The sequence below is a fragment of the Oncorhynchus kisutch genome, linkage group LG10, assembly GCF_002021735.2.
Source record: "Oncorhynchus kisutch isolate 150728-3 linkage group LG10, Okis_V2, whole genome shotgun sequence".
Taxonomy (NCBI): domain Eukaryota; kingdom Metazoa; phylum Chordata; class Actinopteri; order Salmoniformes; family Salmonidae; genus Oncorhynchus; species Oncorhynchus kisutch.
The window spans coordinates 64502748-64523055 of record NC_034183.2 but is presented as its reverse complement, the minus strand read 5'-3'; the positions used below and the strand labels follow the sequence as shown (position 1 = coordinate 64523055).

The 20308-nt window shown below is 42.1% G+C and overlaps 2 protein-coding genes and 1 non-coding gene across 4 annotated transcripts; 2 read left to right on the top strand and 1 right to left on the bottom strand.

Moving 5' to 3' along the window:
- Positions 1–10: 10 nt before the first annotated feature.
- On the top strand, positions 11–3221 carry LOC109893562 (uncharacterized). Of its 2 annotated transcripts, XR_002255774.2 has the most exons (4): positions 11–257; positions 409–527; positions 996–1020; positions 2668–3221. It is a non-coding gene; the product is annotated as an uncharacterized LOC109893562 (transcript). The 2 variants fall into 2 exon arrangements; XR_002255775.2 differs by lacking the exon at positions 996–1020 and having other exon boundaries at positions 12–257; positions 2668–2960.
- A 7469-nt stretch (positions 3222–10690) lies between these two features.
- Positions 10691–15255, top strand: LOC116352768 (heparan sulfate glucosamine 3-O-sulfotransferase 3B1-like). The gene is made up of 2 exons (XM_020486822.2): positions 10691–11295; positions 13910–15255. Exons 1-2 carry the CDS (start codon positions 10841–10843, stop codon positions 14529–14531), a joined length of 1077 nt encoding a protein of 358 aa, XP_020342411.2. The 5' UTR covers positions 10691–10840; the 3' UTR covers positions 14532–15255.
- LOC116375915 (germ cell-specific gene 1-like protein) lies at positions 15225–18412 on the bottom strand. The gene is made up of 3 exons (XM_031834698.1): positions 18263–18412; positions 16447–16558; positions 15225–16241 (listed from the first exon to the last, which is right to left on the bottom strand). The coding sequence occupies exons 1-3, from the start codon at positions 18345–18347 to the stop codon at positions 15929–15931; spliced, it is 510 nt and encodes a 169-aa protein (XP_031690558.1). The 5' UTR covers positions 18348–18412; the 3' UTR covers positions 15225–15928.
- Positions 18413–20308: the final 1896 nt, after the last annotated feature.

Here is a 20308-nt window from a genome sequence, read left to right as displayed (position 1 = left end):
TGGCTAGTGGACATCAATGGAATTGCATTGGGAAAGACTGCGCACAGCCACGAGCGAGAACTGACTCTTGAACAAGAATATCGATATGGCTTTACGAAAATTGATTTTTCGCGTCTATGCATTGAACAGCACACCTCATTCTGTAAAGGGTTTGAATACTCATATGTCTGCCTTTAGTGTATTGAGTCCTAACACCGATTTGAGAGTAAAACATGACCGACACAACCTCTGCTTTTCTATCAACCTGGACGGCGAAGGTGAGCGTGAAACAGAGCAGGGATTGCCATTTACAACCAGGGGGTTATAGTAACTCGAGGCCGGTGTTCATGCATGGCCCACTTGGGAAGGTTCCTAGTGGGGAATATAATATGTTACACGTATAAATAACATTTTACTCTCTTGGCACAGGACATCAGGATAGCGCGGTGCTGCGCTACAAATTTACGAGCAAGAAGGAGGTAGATCTACTGTCAACTTATGTACCCGAGTCTTTCAGGGGCAAAGGTGTTGCAGCTCTTCTGTCAAAGGTAAACTGTCGTGACTATGGAATCCCATTTTCGCCACCCCCCAAAAATGTAAAGGCCCAGTGCAGTCAAAACGTGTTATACCGTGTTTTATATATAATTCCACACAGGTTTGAATAAATCTGTGAAATTGTGAAAATTATGATAATGCCCTTTTAGTGTAAGAACAGTTTGAAATGTCATTCTGTTTTGGTGGGATGGAGTTTTGGCCTGCCTGGTGAAATGAACAGGCGGTAAATTAGTAAATAGTCCAATTAAATATTGTTCCAAACTACTCTGCCGATAACAACTAGTTTTCAGTTTTTCCCTCCCTACTCAGACCACTCCCAGACAGTCATAGCAAAATGATTGCTTGAGAAATTGCTCTTTGCTATTTGAAAACAAGTTAACCAGCAATGATTTGATATTGAGAATTTAAAAAACGCCTGCATTTGACCTTAGAAAATGATTATACTATCTAAACATTTCTAGGTACTATCTACAAATTTTGAGATACGTAAGTCAACATTTTGAGATACTTTTTTTCTAACCTTAATTTAACTAGGCAAGTCAATTAATAACAAATGATTATTTACAAGAACGGCCTACGAAGAGGCAAAAGGCCTCCTGTGGGGATGGGGCCCAACTTATTTAAATGTAGGACAAAACACACATCACGACAAAAGAGACACCACAACACTACATAAAGAGAGACATAAGACAACAACATAAAAAGACAGGAACATGACAATACATGGTAGCAGCACAACATGACAACAACACAACATGGCAGCAGCACAACATGGTAGCAGCACAAACATGGTACAAACATTGTTAGGCACAGACAACAGCACGAAGGGCAAAAAGGTAGAGACAACAATACATCACACGAAGTGTCAGTAAATGTCCATGATTGAGTCTTTGAATGTAGAGATGGAGATAAAACTGTCCAGTTTGGGTGTTTTTTGCAGCTCGTTCCAGTCGCTAAGTTAGCTGCAGCGAACTGAAAAGAGGAGCGACCCAGGGATGTGTGTGCTTTGGGAACCTTTAACAGAATGTGACTGGCAGAACAGGTGTTGTATGTGGAGGATGAGGGCTGCAGTAGATATCTCAGATAGGGGGGAGTGAGGCCTAAGAGGGTTTTATAAATAAGCATCAACCAATGGGTCTTGCGACGGGTATACAGAGATGGCCAGTTTACAGAGGAGTATAGCGTGCAGTGATGTGTCCTATAAAATGTTGAGATATTAAGTCCTCGCCCTAGGGAGGACTCCTGGTCCTTTACACAGACACAGAGACAACAACTGTTAGTGGTCAATAGAGCTAACAGTGCTGAGCTTGCTTTATGCAGGGTTGCATCATGTAGGACTTTGCATCTGTAATTAAAAAGTAAATCACACAACAAACCATTGCTATTGTGTTGATTGATTAATTGCAGTCAATCATTTTGGATTAAAAAAGGTCTATGTAGCTTAGCCGCACAAAGTTTGAATATAAATCAAATTAGATCACATTCATATTTTCTCTTAACACAAATAAATTGGCCTATATTTAATATATAATTTAGGTTGTAAATACATAGCTTAGGCTATAAATACATGATGTTACTGCTTTGTTTCCCTTGCCCAGAGGGAATCAGAGTGCTTAGGCTTCTCTGGCTACCTGCAGCTGTGGTTGTTATCAGTAGGCTACAGTTGATCAGTTTGTGCTGAAGCTGACAGATGGAAATCACCACACAATGCTACACATAAGTAAACATGGCACGGCAGGTAGCCTAGTGGTTAGAGCGTTGGGCCAGTAACCGAAAGGTTGCTGAATCGAATCCCTGAGCTGACAAGAAAAAAATCTGTTGTTCTGCCCCTGAACAAGGCAGTTAACCCAGTGTTGCTAGGCTGTCATTGTAAATAAGAATTTGTTCTTAACTGACTTGCCCAGTTAAATAAAGGTTAAATGTAATATATATATGTATATATATGTATGATTTACCATCTCTACATTTTAGATAGTATTGACTTTTTTTGTATGTGTTGGGAATTGGCTTCCATACATGACTCATAATGTCTTTGGTAACAATAAAATAGTTGCATGTTTGGTAATATTTTTTAATTGCAATATTATTCATATTATTTATTAATACATTTGAACCATTCTCTCCTCTATTCAGGCTGCCATGGATTTTCTAGTGGAAGAAAACCTCAAGGCCCATATATCTTGTTGTTATATTAAGAAATATGTTGAGGAAACCCCACTTCTTGGTTATAAGGATCTTATTATAGTCTGAATAAGCTGCATCCTTGATGAATAGTGGTTGGAAAGAATGGTAATTATAAAATTACATAATACTTTAAAATAATGTATTCAGTATTTACAGTACTAGTCAAAAGTTTGGACACACCAATTCATTCAAGGGTTTTTCTTTATTTTTACTATGTTCTACATGGTATAATAATAGTGAAGAGAATCAAAACTATGAAATAACACATATGGAATCATATAGTAACCAAAAAAGTGTTAAACAAATCTAAATATATTTTAGATTTTAGATTCTTCAAGGTAGCCTTGATGACAGCTGATAGAAACGGACAGATGACAGAAACGGAAGTCCAGCATTACTTGAAGACATAAAGGTCAGTCAATCCGGAAAATGACAAGAACTTTGAAAGTTGTACAGTCGCAAAAACCATCAAGCACTATGATGAAACTGTCTCTCATGAGGACCGCCATAGGAAAGGAAGATCCAGTTACCTCTGCTGCAGAGGACAAGTTCATTATAGTTACCAGCCTCAGAAATTGCAGTCCAAATAAATGCTTCACAGAGTTCAAGTAAAAGACACATCTCAACATCAACTGTTCAGAGGAGACTGCATGAATTAGGCCTTCATGATCAAATTGCTGCAAAGAAACCACTACTATAGGACACCAATAATAATAAGATACTTGCTTGGGCCTAGAAACACGAGAATGGACAATAGACCGGTGGAAATCTGTCCTTTGGTCTGATGAGTCTAAATGTGATATTTTTTGTTCCAACCGCCATGTCTTTTTGCGACGCAGAGTACGGATGATCTCTCTATGTGTGGTTCCAACTGTGAAGCATGGAGGAGGAGGTATGATGGTGTGGGGGTGCTTTGCTGGTGACACTGTCAGTAATTTATTTAGAATTCAAGGCACACTTAGCCAGCATGGCTACCACAGCATTCTGCAGCGATATGCCATCCCATCTGGTTTGCGCTTAGTGGGTTTATCATTTGTTTTTAAACAGGACAATGATCCAACACACCTCCAGCCTGTGTAAGGGCTATTTGACCAAGTAGGAGAGTGATGGAGTGCTGCATCAGATGACCTGGCCTCCACCATCACCCGATCTCAACCCAATTGAGATGGTTTGGGATGAGTTGGACTGCAGAGTGAAGGAAAAGCTGCCAACAAGTGCTGAGCATATGTGGGAACTCCTTCAAACGGTTGGAAATGCATTCCAGGTGAAGCTGGTTGAGAGAATGCCAAGAGTGTGCAACGCTGTCATCAAGGCTATATATTTATAGAATATATTTTGATTTGTTTAACACTTTTTTGGTTACTACATGATTCCATATGTGTTTTTTCATAGTTTTGATGTCTTCTCTATTATTCTACAATGTAAAAATAAAAATAAAGAAAAACCCTTGAATGAGTAGGTGTGTCCAAACTTTTGACTGGTACTGTATGAATATATATATATATACATATTGATTATCAGCCTGCTTTCAGTCTACCTTATTTTGCATTCTCTGACCATGCCTTTGAGAAATATTTATTCAGGAGTACGTTCAATAAGAGGCCAAAATAAGCAACTGTGTCCGAGTCACTTCAAATGTAGCTTACTATTTCCATCATAAAGGAAAAGTTGTATTGATAGAAATAATTCTTCTTTATAAAGTTGTCTGTTGTATTAGTTGCTTGTTTAAATTATTTGTGAATAATCTCTTATGTGTTTGTAAATTTTTCATTGATTGAACAATTGTCATTTCTATAATAGATTACATTGATATCAAACACCCTCTCCTTGTCATGTCTTCAGTAGAGAGCTACCCAGTCTAGTCCGGGTCTTCATAATGTTGTTCTTTTGTTCTCAAGAATATAACACCTGCAGAATAGAGGATAGACGTTATTGATTGAATCATCCCAATTCAGGATTTGTACAGAATAAAAATAGGATAAATAAACATGATGTTTTTTTGCAAATCAGATTACAGTTTTTAATCCAGTCATAGATAGGGATCCTGTATTAATCTCTGAATACTCAAGAAGTAAAGAGTAATCTCCTTTAAAATAGTATTATCTGGAAGTGACAGTGGGTTTAAGGGCTTTAGTTCTAATCAAGAGGATATTGCCTTTCAGGACAGCAGTATAGTGCTCAGACCTTATAACTCTACACTTACTACTGTACCAGGGGGATTTGGAAAGTAACCTTATCCATTGGACCGGTTTTTGGAGAGACAAAATACGGTTATTGTAATGGTACCGAGCTGATGATAAAAGGGCAATGTTTGTTGAACGAGCTGCTATTACTACAGTACATTACAGACACTTTTTTAGTTCCAGTTAATGTAACATTTTGTATTAAATATTCTTTAGACATGTTGAGGGCAGTTACATTGTGTGATAATAAGGAAAGATTATTGTGGGCCAGTGGTGACTAATTCATTTTCTGGGGGCGTTTTAAGATGACATGATTGGGTATAGACCAAAGATTCTTGAAGAGCAATACACCTTTTGAAAATAACATGACATAACAATCTCTTGTTATCTCTCAGCTCAGAGGTCAAGAGTCTTATCTGTGATTGCAGGATGGGGAGGCGTACCAGGTAAAAATGTTGCATATGGGGCCACATTAGCATACTATTGTGAACATGCCTCTGCATACATTTAAGAAGATCTCTATAGGTAATCTGCTGGATTCAGAGAATTGGATTGAGATTCAGCACGTTGGAAGAGAAGAGGAGCGGGTTCTATAGAAACAGTTAACAATTACTAGTTGTAGTCGTTTGTTTCGGAAAGTTTACCTTTACAAAGCACTAAGAACTAAAACAGAACCACAAGCCGGGAAATAAATATTTGGGAGAAGTATTACAGCACAATGTTGATTTAACCTCACAACAGACCAATTATGACTTGCCTTGGAGCAGCTGTGAGAAAGACCTGTCATTTCAGTTGCAGAAAAATCTCTTCCTGTTAACTACAGAGAAGCAGCTCTGCTTCGTTATGAAGTAAGACATAGCACAAATATATTGATCACACTTACATGTATCTCCCTTCAGAGTTTAAGTGAGTTGCCATCTTTATTTCCTGACACTAACAATTCAACAGATTACATTTACCACTTAGCAGAAAACCTACAGTGGACAATATCTCTATCACCCATCTAACATGATTTGAGTGTCACACTAGTATTGCAGTGGTACAGTATAGCATCAACTCAGCAAAAAAAGAAACGTCCTCTCTGCGTTTAAAACGGCGTCCTAAACGGAGTTTATTTTCAGCAAACTTAACGTGTAAATATTTGTATGAACATGACAAGATTCAACAACTGAGACATAAACTTAACAAGTTACACAGACATGTGACTAACAGAAATTGAATGATGTGTCCCTGAACAAAGGGTGGGGGGGGTCAAAATCAAAAGTAACAGTCAGTTTCTGGTGTGGCCATCAGCTGTACTGCAGTGCATCTCCTCCTCATGGACTGCACCAGATTTGCCAGTTCTTGCTGTGAGATGTTACCACACTCTTCCACCATGGCACCTGCAAGTTCCTGCAAGACATTTCTGGGGGGAATGACCCTAGCCCTCACCCTCCGATCCAACAGGTCCCAGACGTGCTTAATGGAATTGAGATCCGGGCTCTTCGCTGGCCATGGCAGAACACTGACATTCCTGTCTTGCAGGAAATCACACACAGAATGAGCAATATGGCTGGTGGCATTGTCATGCTGGAGGGTCATGTCAGGATGAGCCTGCAGGAAGGGTACCACATGAAGGAGGAGGATGTCTTCCCTGTAACGCACAGCGTTAAGATTGCCTGCAATGACAAATCAAATCAAATGTATTTATATAGCCCTTCGTACATCAGCTGATATCTCAAAGTGCTGTACAGAAACCCAGCCTAAAACCACAAACAGCAAGCAATGCAGGTGTAGAAGCACGGTGGCTAGGAAAAACTCCCTAGAAAGGCCAAAACCTAGGAAGAAACCTAGAGAGAAACCAGGCTATGTGGGGTGGCCAGTCCTCTTCTGGCTGTGCCGGGTGGAGATTATAACAGAACATGGCCAAGATGTTCAAATGTTCATAAATGACCAGCATGGTCATATAATAATAAGGCAGAACAGTTGAAACTGGAGCAGCAGCATGGTCAGATGGACTGGGGACAGCAAGGAGTCATCATGTCAGGTAGTCCTGGGGCATGGTCCTAGGGCTCAGGTCCTCCGAGAGAGAAAGAAAGAGAGAAGGAGAGAATTAGTGAACGCACACTTAGATTCACACAGGACACCGAATAGGACAGGAGAAGTACTCCAGATATAACAAACTGACCCTAGCCCCCCGACACATAAACTACTGCAGCATAAATACTGGAGGCTGAGACAGGAGGGGTCAGGAAACACTGTGGCCCCATCCGAGGACACCCCCGGACAGGGCCAAACAGGAAGGATATAACCCCACCCACTTTGCCAAAGCACAGCCCCCACACCACTAGAGGGATATCACGTCTGGGACAACAAGCTCAGTCCGATGATGATGTGACACACCGCCCCAGACCATGATGGACCCTCCACCTCCAAATCGATCCTGCTCCAGAGTACAGGCCTCGGTATAACGTCCATTCCTTAGATGATAAACGTGAATCCTGTCTGGTCCAGCGACAGTGGGTTTGTGCCCATAGGCGACGTTGTTGCTGATGATGTCTGGTGAGGACCTGCCTTACAACAGGCTTACAAGTCCTCAGTCCAGCCTCTCTCAGCCTATTGCGGACAGTCTGAGCACTGATGAAGGGATTGGGCGTTCCTGGTGTAACTCGGACAGTTGTTGTTGTCATGCTGTACCTGTCCCGCAGATGTGATGTTCGGATGTACCGATCCTGTGCAGGTGTTGTTACACGTGGTCTGCCACTGCGAGAATGATCAGCTGTCGGTCCTGTCTCCCTGTTGCACTGTCTTAGGCGTCTCACAGTACAGACATTGCAATTTATTGCCCTGGCCACATCTGCAGTCGTTATGCCTCCTTGCAGCATGACTAAGTGTTTTTTCTGAGTCAGTAGAAAGGCCTCTTTAGTGTCCTAAGTTTTCATAACTGTGACCTTAATTGCCTACTAATTACTAATTATCTTTGAAAGACAGGGTCCTGAAAAGGGGACATTTATGACTGTTCTCTGACAGAACTAACCATGTACGCACACACACACACACAATCAGATATGCTTGGGGCATGTGAGGCTGTGGAATGTAAGCCGTAGGAAGGTGAATTCAGTAGAGGGTAGCAGCAGCATCCTCACATCTTCACCCATCATTTTTCCACCCTATAATCCAATGTGGTCATTTTCAAGAACAAACAGGGATTTATCTGAGATACAGACGCGTAGACATGTCTCTGCTTTCTAAAGTGATCTTTAATCCCTATGTATTTACAATGCACCGGGTCTTATTAAACAATGATCCCAGATGTGATGCAGAAACCAGGTCACCCTGCACTGCACAGTGACTGAAACGCCTCGATCACACCGACAGTTATTGCATTTTGGTACACCAGAAGTACATTCATTTCCAGTGGAATGCTGCGTTTGCCTTGCAGCATTGCGTTGCAGAGGCATTGCAGTGCATTCTGTGTGGTGCATACGTTGGATTTATCGAATGTATGCATCATACTGTGTGCGTAAACGGCTTGACAGAAATGGTAGCAGAATGTGAATGTTGAACACACATATCCAGCTGATGCTGTGTATTTTAGGAAAACAGTGATGGACATTTAGATTAATTTAGATGTAGATGAAAGCCTCTATTGTTTTGCCAACCTTCAGATGTGATTCTGGAAGAGAAAGACAGGGTCCCCGTATTGAAGCCACATCATTGGTGGCAATACCTTGTGCTTTCACAGCAAACGGTTTGAATTCTCTCTTCAAATGAAATGAAATCAAATGTTATTTGTCACATGCGCCAAGTGCAACAGGTGTAGACCTTACTTTGAAATGCTTACTTACAAGCCCTTAACCAACAATTCAGTTTTAAGAAAATATAATTCAGAAAATATTTACTAAATAAACTAAAGTAAAAAATAAATGTAAAAAATAACACAATGAAATAACTTGTCCTATCTCACATGACCCTTGTTCAAATGTAACAATAAATGCTTTGTTTAAATGTGATGATGTTGAATAAATGTGGAAAACTGCTTGAATTTGAATAAAGACATCAACGTAAGTGAATGTAGTCACTTTTAACCTAAACTCTACCAAATTTAAATAAAAACTAGATGTTTGTTTAATTTAAATCAAAACTAGTCTGTGCTCAGTGGGTTATTTTCACTGATATTTCCACAGCATATTATTTGATCCAATATGAATCTCCTGGTGCCTTAATTTATGCAAAGCTTGTTAAGGCTTCTCTCCACCTGAAGGCTTGTTAAGGTTCTCTCCACCTGAAGGCTTGTGAAGGCTTCTCTCCACCTGAAGGCTTGTGAAGGCTTCTCTCCACCTGAAGGCTTGTGAAGGCTTCTCTCCACCTGAAGGCTTGTTAAGGCTTCTCTCTACCTGAAGGCTTGTGAAGGCTTCTCTCCACCTGAAGGCTTGTTAAGGCTTCTCTCCACCTGAAGGCTTTTGAAGGCTTCTCTCCACCTGAAGGCTTGTGAAGGCTTCTCTCCACCTGAAGGCTTGTGAAGGCTTCTCTCCACCTGAAGGCTTGTGAAGGCTTCTCTCCACCTGAAGGCTTGTGAAGGCTTCTCTCCACCTGAAGGCTTGTGAAGGCTTCTCTCCACGTGAAGGTTGTGAAGGCTTCTCTCCACATGAAGGTTTCTCTCCTTGTGAAGGTTTCTCTCCACGTGAAGGCTTCTCTTCAGCCTCTTGCGTCTATTGTTTGTCATAGCTTTTCACTTATAAGGATGTGCATTGGATTTCTGGTAAACTACATCTGAGTTTGAATCTGAAATGGCATTATTTGATTATAATAGCATTGATTGCTCTTTAAAGGTTCCACCAGAGTACACAGATCATATTAAATTAAGGGACATAAGTGGAGTTGGCTCCAATGTCAGATTGTACAGTGACCAATTCCTGGTAAACTGTGTAAGCTTACAATACACAGTTTCCTGTTCAGAGGAGATTTCACAGTATCAGAAGTGACCCATATGACCCATAATACAGTCATTATTGGGCTGTCCTTTCATAAAAAAACTATTTTCACTGTGATGCTGCGAAAAAAAGCAGAATCCGACACAACCCCCCCCCCCCCCCGTATAACTTAATACCTCTGCCAGGAGATTATCCTGGTTGTATTACCAATGCTTCCTATTACGTCATGATGCCTATGTACAGGGCTTTCTGTCTGTGGATGCAAAGAACAATATTCAATCATTGCAGAACAATAATGTGTGTTAAGTCATGCAAGGAACCTCCAAAAAATCTGCATGGTCAGCTGTTCCCATATATGCCTCAAAAACTGTAATATGAATTGCAAAAGAAAATCTCTTTATCAAGTATCCTACTTTATTCAGGCATAAATCAATATTTATTGAAGAAATTGTCACCTGAAAACTATGTCAAAGCTGAAATTAGTTGCCTTGTGGTCTTATTTCCCTCCTGACCAACATAATACCATAGCCTGAGGAAGGAAAGCAAATTGCCTGTCTACTGCAAACATTGAGAAAGAAAGTTATCCTAAAGCTGATGTTACAGGATCATGGCTCAACAGTTTAAGTTTGAGCAGTGAAACCCGCCTTCTCTACCATCCCTCCAATCAAGGTAGAGCAGCACTGAAAGATGCGCACAGCATCTCCAGATGATGGTTAATATATCAGTGTCAGATGAGCAAGAACCTACTATACTAACTGTGTGTGGAAACATTATACCGTCATTTATGTCCAACAAAATATTGTTATTATAGAAAGGAACAATTTATTGCGATGATCAGTTTAGAGATCAAAAACGTGTCAGTATGGGATGACAAGCGTATTTGGCACTTCGCTTGGAACAGCCGGTGCACCAGGTTTTTGGGCATGGAATTATGATTATGTGCTTTTGTTTACAAGAATACCAGATGTACCGAAAGAAGAGATGTGTTGTTCATAGAATGGCCTCAATTTGTTTGTGGAAGAAGGTATGGCTGGTTCTCATCACCTTCAACAAGACGTTCCGCGACTCCTGCATAAACTTCTCTTCATGTTCTCCCTTGCTGTGGTTTGCGCGTCGCTGTACTTCATTCTCTCCGGCTGCTGTGATTTTATTTTAGTGGATACTGCGAAACATTTGAAGCAAACCTCTCAACTTTTACCTTTGACTGTGCTGTTCCAAAGGAAGAATGCCTCGGCTACAGATGTCGGTGTGCGCTCAGCATCCCCCTTCGGCAGCGCAGGTGCAGTTGGTGAGCAATCAGCCAATGTTGGTAAGGACTGGACCGCAACAAGGAGGCTACCCCAAGCAATCATCATAGGGGTGAAAAAGGGCGGAACACGAGCTCTTTTGGAATTCCTAAGACTTCATCCTGACATTCGAGCACTTGGCTCTGAACCCCACTTTTTCGACAGACATTACTCACGTGGGTTGAATTGGTACAGGTATGTACCTACCCTGCTATCGATTATGATGATGATAATGGTGATGATGATGATGATTAGAATGATAATGCTGAAACAAACATTTGTGTTTGGTTGATATTTGTTTATATATATTTGATTGACAGGAGGGTTTCATTGTTTGCGTTCTGATTATGTTTACAACTTGCAAAAGGTGTAGAATGATGCACCTCATGGTCAGCCGTGTGTATTGCAAGTTAAAGGGGTTATTTAATGTCTGGGAGAATTTCTCTACTTATTTAAAAAAATGTATTTAACGAGGCAAGTAAGTTAAGAACAAATTATTATTTACAATGACGGCCTAGCCCCGTCAAACCCTAACCCGGATGACACTGGGCCAATTGTGCACCGCCCTATGGGACTCCCAATCACAGCTGGTTGTGATACAGCCTGGAATCAAACCAGAGCCTGTAGTGACACTTCTAGCACTGAGATGCAGTGCTTTAGACCGCTGCACCACTTGGGAGCCCTACATTTCCCATACATACACTCTGAAGAATAACTGTAAAATCTGTAACACAAATATTATGGAGCGATGTTCTCTATGCCATTATTATTTTATCATTTGGACTGTTCTCCAAAAACAAATAAATGTACCAAACATTCTCCTGAACCTAACATCTGCTACATGATCACTCAATCAATCAAACATTATATAGCACATTTCTTACAACAAATGAATTTCAAGGTGCTTGGGCCAACAGTGCCCCACAATATGGACCTTGTTCTCTCCCTTGTTTGATGTTGTGTGGTGAGCGGTTATTTTTCGTTTTTTTAAACAACTGATTGACCAACTTTGGTTCAATTAATTTGCTAATTGTACAGTTTCTCTAGAGATACATTAGATCCAGCCTCAGCTGTGCGATGTAGTAAGGAGTTGTAGTTTCCAACAGGCCAATATTCTATTGTTTAGAGCGTAAAACGTGAGAATTAACTACAATGACCACAATCCCTTGCGCATCTACTTGTCCGGTCTTTGTTTCTTTTACGCCTGCTATGGAAGAGACAGAAGAATGTGCGATCATGAGGTGCTATAGAGCAGCTGTGGCTTCACGAGGGTTTATCTCTACCTGAAAATACTGTACATGATCTAAGTGATTGATATTTGGCATTCAGCAGTCATAAAAGTATGCCTTATTTACTTTGAAGGACTACAAAATTGTGATTTTGTCAGACTGCATAGATAGCAGCTCAATAGAGATGAGATGATGACTTAGAATTAAATAATAAAGTTATTAAATAAAACAAATGTAATATACACAACAACTGAAATATTTTATTAAAGTAATGTGAATAAATGGTTAATAGGTGATAAACAGTAATGGACAGTCACTACCATCATGTGACTTTTGTTGATGGTTTTATTCTGTGTTGTTACAGCATTCAGGCCACACAATGCATAGTGCATTTAATGTTTTAAAATATTTTTGAAATTATTGAAACCGTGATTCTTTTTTTAATAATCGGACCGAACTGACCTCAAAAAGCACTAATCGTCAAAAAGCATTAATCGCTCAGCACTGTTGATGTCTGAAGTATCATACTGTCTGTTCCCAAAATGGAAATATTCATCAAGCTGCTTGATCAAAGTATAGCACCACATTGTCTAATGAGAATATGCACTGGAGTATGCATTGTTTCTGCTGAGATGAATTATATATATTTTTGACCTTTATTTAACCAGGCAAGTCAGTTAAGAACAAATTCTTATTTTCAATGACAGCCTAGGAACAGTGGGTTAACTGCCTGTTCAGGGGCAGAACGACAGATTTGTACCTTGTCAGCTCGGGGGTTTGAACTCGCAACCTTCTGGTTACTAGTCCAACACTCTAACCACTAGGCTACCCTGCCACCCCAGCTCTTTATTGAAACACTACCCATGGAATTGAACTCGATCTTGCTAATGGTTAGATAACAGCTCCAAGGGAGAAAAGCTGAGTGCAAATGCCAAGCGAGTCAATGCAACACAAAAACAACATATTCTGCCATTGGTCTCCAGGGAAAATCAAAAGTGGGCTCACTAATGGACTTTGCTTGTATTTCTGTGCTCCCTCCCTCCTCCTTTCTCTCAGTCTCTCTTTCTTTCTTTCTTCCTTCCATTCTTTCTCTCTTGTCCTTCATCTGGATTTCTACTCAGGCAGACAGCCGAGTGTGTCCTCTCTTTCTTCCTGGTAGCACATGCTCTTACAAGGGGTGTGTACGAGTTTCAGTGGCCCTCAGCCTTCATTCAGTTGAATGGGAGTGTATTAACATCTGGCAGGGAGGAAGAGCTGAGTGAGACTGGAGAGCACACTGGGGAAAACTATATAACACCATGTAAATTATTAAGAACCAGCAGGCATGTTGGCTTCATTGGCACAGGATGACATAGAGATCTGTGGGGAGTGAGCATGACCAGATAGATCATGGTGTTAAGGGATGATTCAGTCCCTTTATTTGGCTATAGGCCTCAATCAATAGTACCTTGGATTGGTTGATTGTTATTCAAAGAATTAACCCTCTCTTCGATCTAAAACAAATGGATATGGTTATATTCTAATTTGGCTCTATTTTGTGTATTTGATATAAGATTGAACAGCCTCACTGTCCCTCTCAGGAACCTGATGCCCAAAGCTCTGGGGGGACAAGTGGTCCTGGAGAAGACACCCAGGTACTTTGTGACGGCGGATAGCCCCGGCCGGATCCACTCCATGTCCCAGGAGGTCAAACTGATCGTGGTGGTGCGTGACCCTGTGACCCGCGCCATCTCTGACTACACCCAGATCATATCCAAGACTCCGGGCGTTCCCAGCTTTGAGACCCTGACGTTCCATAACGGGACAGAGGAGGCGCTGAATGTGGACAATCTGTGGAGCCCCATCTGGATTGGCCTGTATGCTCTGCACCTGGAGAGGTGGCTGGCCCACTTCCCCTTGGAACAGATCCACTTTGTCCATGGGGAGAGGCTGGTGAGCGACCCTGCAGGGGAGCTGGGCAGAGTCCAAGACTTTCTGGGCCTTCAGAGAATCATCACAGACAAACACTTCTACTTCAACAAGACAAAGGGTTTCCCCTGCCTGAAGAAGCCAGAGGGCAGCAGCAAGCCCCACTGCCTGGGCAGAACCAAGGGCAGGCCACATGCTGACATCCACCCTCAGGTCATCCTCAGGTTACGTCAGTTCTACCAGCCACACAACCTGCGCTTCTACCAGATGACAGGGCAGGACTTTGGCTGGTAGGATGGGAGCCTAGAATGAGGTGGAAAAAAGATGATACCATCGTTACTGTTCAAAACACAGGCTGCACGAAGAGGATACAGGACAGAGCTTGAATTGGTGTATTTTGTGACGGTCCTGATGTCATCTGGATTAACTCAAGTCCTCATGCAACCTGTATTGGCAAACAAATCAAAACAGTCACACTTTATTTTGTGACAGTTAAACCGCAAGAAGTAACGTGAGTAATGCCATAGGCCTACTGTGTAACACCATAGACATACAGAGAAAAGTGACAGCAACATCCACCGTTGGAAAGCAGGTCCTCAGAACTCTAGTGTTAACTTACCCTTTACTCCACTAGATGGCAGTCCTTCCCCAACAGAGGCTTAGACAGTATTGTCGAAGTACTGTAAACTACTTGGAAAAATGTGATCGTCATACAATTTTTTTTCTGTAGTCAGATTGAGCAAGTATTACCATAAGAAATGACATGGCATCCCATAATTTAAATCCAAGACAATTCTAGGCAGCTGCATGGGCAAATACTTGAAATATTTAGTAGAGTCCTGCATTGATCCATTCAGTCTGTAGTCGTTTGCAGTTGGTTTTCATTTAAATATTCCCTAGTTATGAGGGCATTTAAACCCATTTCCTCAATATTACCAAGAATCATAGACAGATTCACAGTCTGTATTGTCCTTCATTTCTGACAAAGTTTGTGTTCAATACATTTCCTGTGTATGTTTATGGGTGCTGCTTTTTCTTCATTACATTCTGAAGCAAATATTAAGATCCAACTTTCTCTCAAACACAAACTTACATACAGCACATATAAACATAAGCACCATATTGTAACCTACTGTACGTGTTGGAAATAGCCGTCTGTACACCAAGCATCCATATGGCAACTAGACTTGGCTGATATTTGCAGCCCCATGCCAAATGAGGCAACAAAACTACTAACATAGCTTATAAAAACAGCTTTACCATCTGCTCCAGAATAACAGTAATGATAAGAATAGTCATGGCCTTGGCTCTAGAAACATACAGGAGGAAGTTGAGGACAAGTGTTGTTTATTCAGTCAGCTCCATGTTCCTTTGGCCATAATATTAGTAATGATCTTCTCAATGGGATCCATTATGCCCTATATAGTCCAGTGAGTTTGGGATCCTGTATATGAGAGCCAATTTTTGGTCATTTTAATGAAGAGGTCACCAAGCCTGGTCTTGTAAAGCCTTATAGATCTCCTAGGCCCTGTTCTGATACTGTGAAAATGCATCCTTTCTTCCTTCCCTTTGAGTTTTGAACTTATCCAATCATGTTGGAGCAGTCATAACCTCAATGAAGGGAGGATGGAAGGTACATTCTAACAGTATTGGAATGGGGCCCTGCAGGCCCAGGGTTGGTGACCACTGTCTTAGCAGTAGGCCTCTCCCTGTGATTCTGTCATGCTGTCCAGGCCCATTACATAGGCTGCTCCAGTGGAGGGTTTGTGCCCATTGACAGGGAGGTCCAGAGGCCCAGCATTTCCTTCTCCCCTTGCAGGCACAGCCGTCAGGTACATGTCCCACATCTGCTCTGGCAGGTCCATCTCCAGCAGCTTCTGCTTGATCCTCAGGTTCTTCTCAATGTTCCGCCGCTTGTACTTGAACTCTACGATGGTCTTGGTGTACCTGTTCAGTGCTGTCACTGCAGAAGCCATGCAGGTGGCGAAGGAGCCCCATGCTAAGCTGGGGAGGGGGAAGAAGAAGAACAGAGGGTGTGATTAACCTCAGCATTGCATGCTCTCTCCATCATGACTGTGTTACTATACATGGCCTCAGAATGCTAGCGTCGCTTAAAATTGCACAAGTATCACATAGCTGGGTATTAGAGTTGAATCACTCCTATTGTATAGCACCTAGTGTAATGGTAAGTGACCTAGTCGGTACATACATGTAGGACCAGCTGTAGTCCCAGGTCTTGGGCCTCCAGTCCTCCGGACCCATAGCCACAGCCAGCTGAAAGGCCGTGGTGAACATCATGTGGGCAACCATCCCCAAAAGGCCTGGATCCCGAGGGACACCACACAATACAAAAACGCATATAAATATGGTGAATGAAATCCTGAGATAATTTATGAGACTATATATATTTGTTTGTATAATGGTTATACCTTTCAAAAGCACTGGTATAAGTACAGCAAAAAAATGGTATCGGCAATTGATATTAGTAGCCACACGTGGCAGTATTGTACACGTTATGAATTGAGGGCTATCAGTTTGGATACCTTTCACTTATTTTAAAAACCTTGCATGAGGACAGGTGTTAGTGTGAACAACATTGAGTGCAGTCCATTCATTTTCTCCATGATCATGCTTCCTTATTCACTGGATATTCCGTTTATAGTATTACTGGGGAAGCTGATACATTAATACAGTTGCAGCCATTCCCCTTCATAACAATGACATATAGAAGAGAGAATGATGAAGAATCAAAGCCCACCACAGCACAGTGTTCCCTCTACTCTCTCTTTCTCTGCTGCCTCTTGGCCATCTCTCTGCCAACATTCTGCTCGTCTACAGCTGCTTTACTTGGGATTAACGCCCTAACAACAGGGGGGGGGGGGGGGGTCAGGGGAAGGTGGGAGGGGGGGGGGGGGGGGTACTCCTCTGGGTAGGCCTTGTCTTGGCCCAAAACCACTGCCCCATCTCCAATCCGATTAGTCCAGAAACCAGCAAATCCCCAGAGGCATTGGACACACAGACCATAGACCACTGCTCTACGCGCTACGTTAGCACTTAGCTAGGCTAGCTTCCCTACAACTGTACCTCCCTGAGCAAGGCTCCCATCCCACTCTGCTACTATTATTGCTCTGCTTTTCTGCTAACAAAATCATTTTCATATTCACATCCACATTTGTTCCACGGACCCAAGGAGAGTTAGCTGTAGGGATTCCACAAATTCTGTAGTGCATAAAGCACATTTTAAACGTGTATATTCTCTCTAACCCCCACAATACTAACCCCCACAATACAGTTTGACAGATGGATAGCAACACAATAACTATGATTGACAATACAGTGAGTGAATCTAAATGAAAATGACTCCTGATTGACAATACAGTGAGTGAATCTAAATGAAAATGACTCCTGATTGACATACATTTTCTCAACATCATCTTGATTCCCCTCCTATCAGCTTTGGAAATGGTCTTTGAAAGGATGAAAACTTAGAGTAGATTCAGCAGTGTACTGAATATCGTATCTGTAAAATTGAAATAATCCATTTAGGATATGGACTAGCCACGGTCACTCTGGCCGGCCTCTGCCTGCCTGGGATGGTTAGTGGGTTGCATGCATGGTATTAGATGATGTAATCCCCTTGGTGGCTAGTGTTACACACAGACACGCTGGCCTCTGCTCTACTGTGGAGCTGGGACTCCCAAAGCCTGTCTACTGTAGGCTCTCTATCCAATTTGACCAGCCCAGTGCCAGCCTTAGTGTGATAGCGTGGCATGGAGGTTGACATGGCCTCTGGTCATTGAGAAATGGAGCCAGGGGATGTCCACTCACTAGTGTGCCCCCTCTGTGAAGCTGACTTCATAGTTAAGGATGCAGGGAGATAATCAACTCCTCAATGGCTGGTGATCAGCTTTGAGTGACTGTATGAAAGTATTCTTTGATGACTTGTTCACTTGACAAATGGTGAACGTCACATTTTTGTAAAAATATATGACTGTGAACATCATTCCCAGGCACAGATGTGTTACCTGACAGGGCGGTGAACATGGCAGCAAAGGCGTTGAGCTTCAGCTTGTTCATGACGCTGAGGCAAGGACACAGCTCTAACCACATGAGTACACCACCTGTGAACAGCAGGATGAGGTAGAGACACTCAGCTGTGATGCACAGCCACAGGACCCCTGTGAATAGAAGGAAGAGAGGAGTCAGTCAGAGTGAGTACTACTGTCGCCTCTAGAATCCACTTCCCTCTCCTAAATAATCCCACCTATAGGAAGGGAGACATCAACTCCACAGACCCAGACAGGAAGAGACCCCTGAGCTCTCTGTAGGCCTGCTCTGGTGGGACTTGGATAGAGACAACAGGTGCCACTGATAATAAGATGAAAGCTGCTTCTAATGTAAAACTACTACAACAAAGCTTTACTTTAGTTTTCAGGCTGTTATTTAGGATTTCCTATGGAAGCCCCGAATGGAGTCACAGTAGATTATGTTCCAGTAAAAGGCAAGAGTTGACGGACATTCCAAAAAAAGTTGCAGAGGAATAGTACACTTATGAAAACAATGAAATAAAGTCTATATATACTACCAATAACGTAATGGGTAGTGGGGTAGTGTTGCGTTTACCCATTCAATTATTGGGAGCAGATATGACTGTCTTTATTTCTTTTCACAGTAGATTATGAAAAATTGTTGATGCTTCATATAGATTTTGTTAAGAGAGTCAAAAAGGGGACACCTGCAAATGGCATCATCCTATAAAATCACTGTCTTGATATATTTTTGATGACTGGACTTATATAAAGTTGTAGTCAATAGGACAATATAGATTTATCAGGGCTTTACACTACTAGACTGGAAGATAATTGTTTTATAAATGGGTTTTACCTACCTTTTTCATGGTCAGGTGCAATGTCTTTAAAGTCTCTGCAGTTAAAACCTGGAAGCAGAGAAACATTCATTTAGTTCATGTAGCCTAGTCTTGTTATTTTTCTTATCTTCCAAAAATGTTTTTCCCTTATTTGTTATTTTCTATAAATGAAATATAAATGTGTTAGTATGCACAGAAGCATCAGCTAAATGGTTATGATCAGGATTTTCACCTTCATGTTGTTTGACCGATTACTTCCCAAGATAAATTGCTTACCACTTTTAAAATCAGACCCTATCCATTATCTGATAGTGGTGTCTCCAGTCTTCATGTCTCCAGTCTTCATGTCTCCAATCCTCATGTCTCCAGTCCTCATGTCTCTAGTCCTTTTTCTATCCCACTAAGCTGTTTGTTCTGTTACACCTAGGGACTGGCTACTGCTGACTCTCACAGCTGCTTGTTCTGTCACACCTCAGGACTGGCTACTGCTGACTCTCACAGCTGTTTGTTCTGTCACACCTCAGGACTGGCTACTGCTGACTCTCACAGCTGTTTGTTCTGTCACACCTCAGGACTGGCTACTGCTGACTCTCACAGCTGCTTGTTCTGTCACACCTCAGGACTGGCTACTGCTGACTCTCACAGCTGTTTGTTCTGTCACACCTCAGGACTGGCTACTGCTGACTCTCACAGCTGCTTGTTCTGTCACACCTCAGGACTGGCTACTGCTGACTCTCACAGCTGCTTGTTCTGTCACACCTCAGGACTGGCTACTGCTGACTCTCACAGCTGCTTGTTCTGTCACACCTCAGGACTGGCTACTGCTGACTCTCACAGCTGTTTGTTCTGTCACACCTCAAGACTGGCTACTGCTGACTCTCACAGCTGTTTGTTTTGTCACACCTCAGGACTGGTTACTGCTGACTCTCACAGCTGCTTGTTCTGTCACACCTCAAGACTGGCTACTGGTGACTCTCACAGCTGCTTGTTCTGTCACACCTCAGGACTGTTTACTGCTGACTCTCACAGCTGCTTGTTCTGTCACACCTCAGGACTGGCTACTGCTGACTCTCACAGCTGCTTGTTCTGTCACACCTCAGGACTGGCTACTGCTGACTCTCACAGCTGCTTGTTCTGTCACACCTCAGGACTGGCTACTGCTGACTCTCACAGCTGCTTGTTCTGTCACACCTCAGGACTGGCT

What these genes read in the sequence shown, in the direction of transcription:
- LOC116375915 (XM_031834698.1), bottom strand. Translation starts at nt 18,347, where the DNA reads ATGTGGTTAGAGCTGTGTCCTTGCCTCAGCGTCATGAACAAGCTGAAG. An exon ending in CATGTTCACCGCCCTGTCAG is followed by an intron (nt 16,559 to 18,262) that starts GTAACACATCTG and finishes CTCGGGATCCAG; the next exon opens with GCCTTTTGGGGATGGTTGCC. An exon ending in GACTACAGCTGGTCCTACAT is followed by an intron (nt 16,242 to 16,446) that starts GTATGTACCGAC and finishes CCCCCTCCCCAG; the next exon opens with CTTAGCATGGGGCTCCTTCG.
- LOC116352768 (XM_020486822.2), top strand. Translation starts at nt 10,841, where the DNA reads ATGGCTGGTTCTCATCACCTTCAACAAGACGTTCCGCGACTCCTGCAT. An exon ending in CGTGGGTTGAATTGGTACAG is followed by an intron (nt 11,296 to 13,909) that starts GTATGTACCTAC and finishes TGTCCCTCTCAG; the next exon opens with GAACCTGATGCCCAAAGCTC.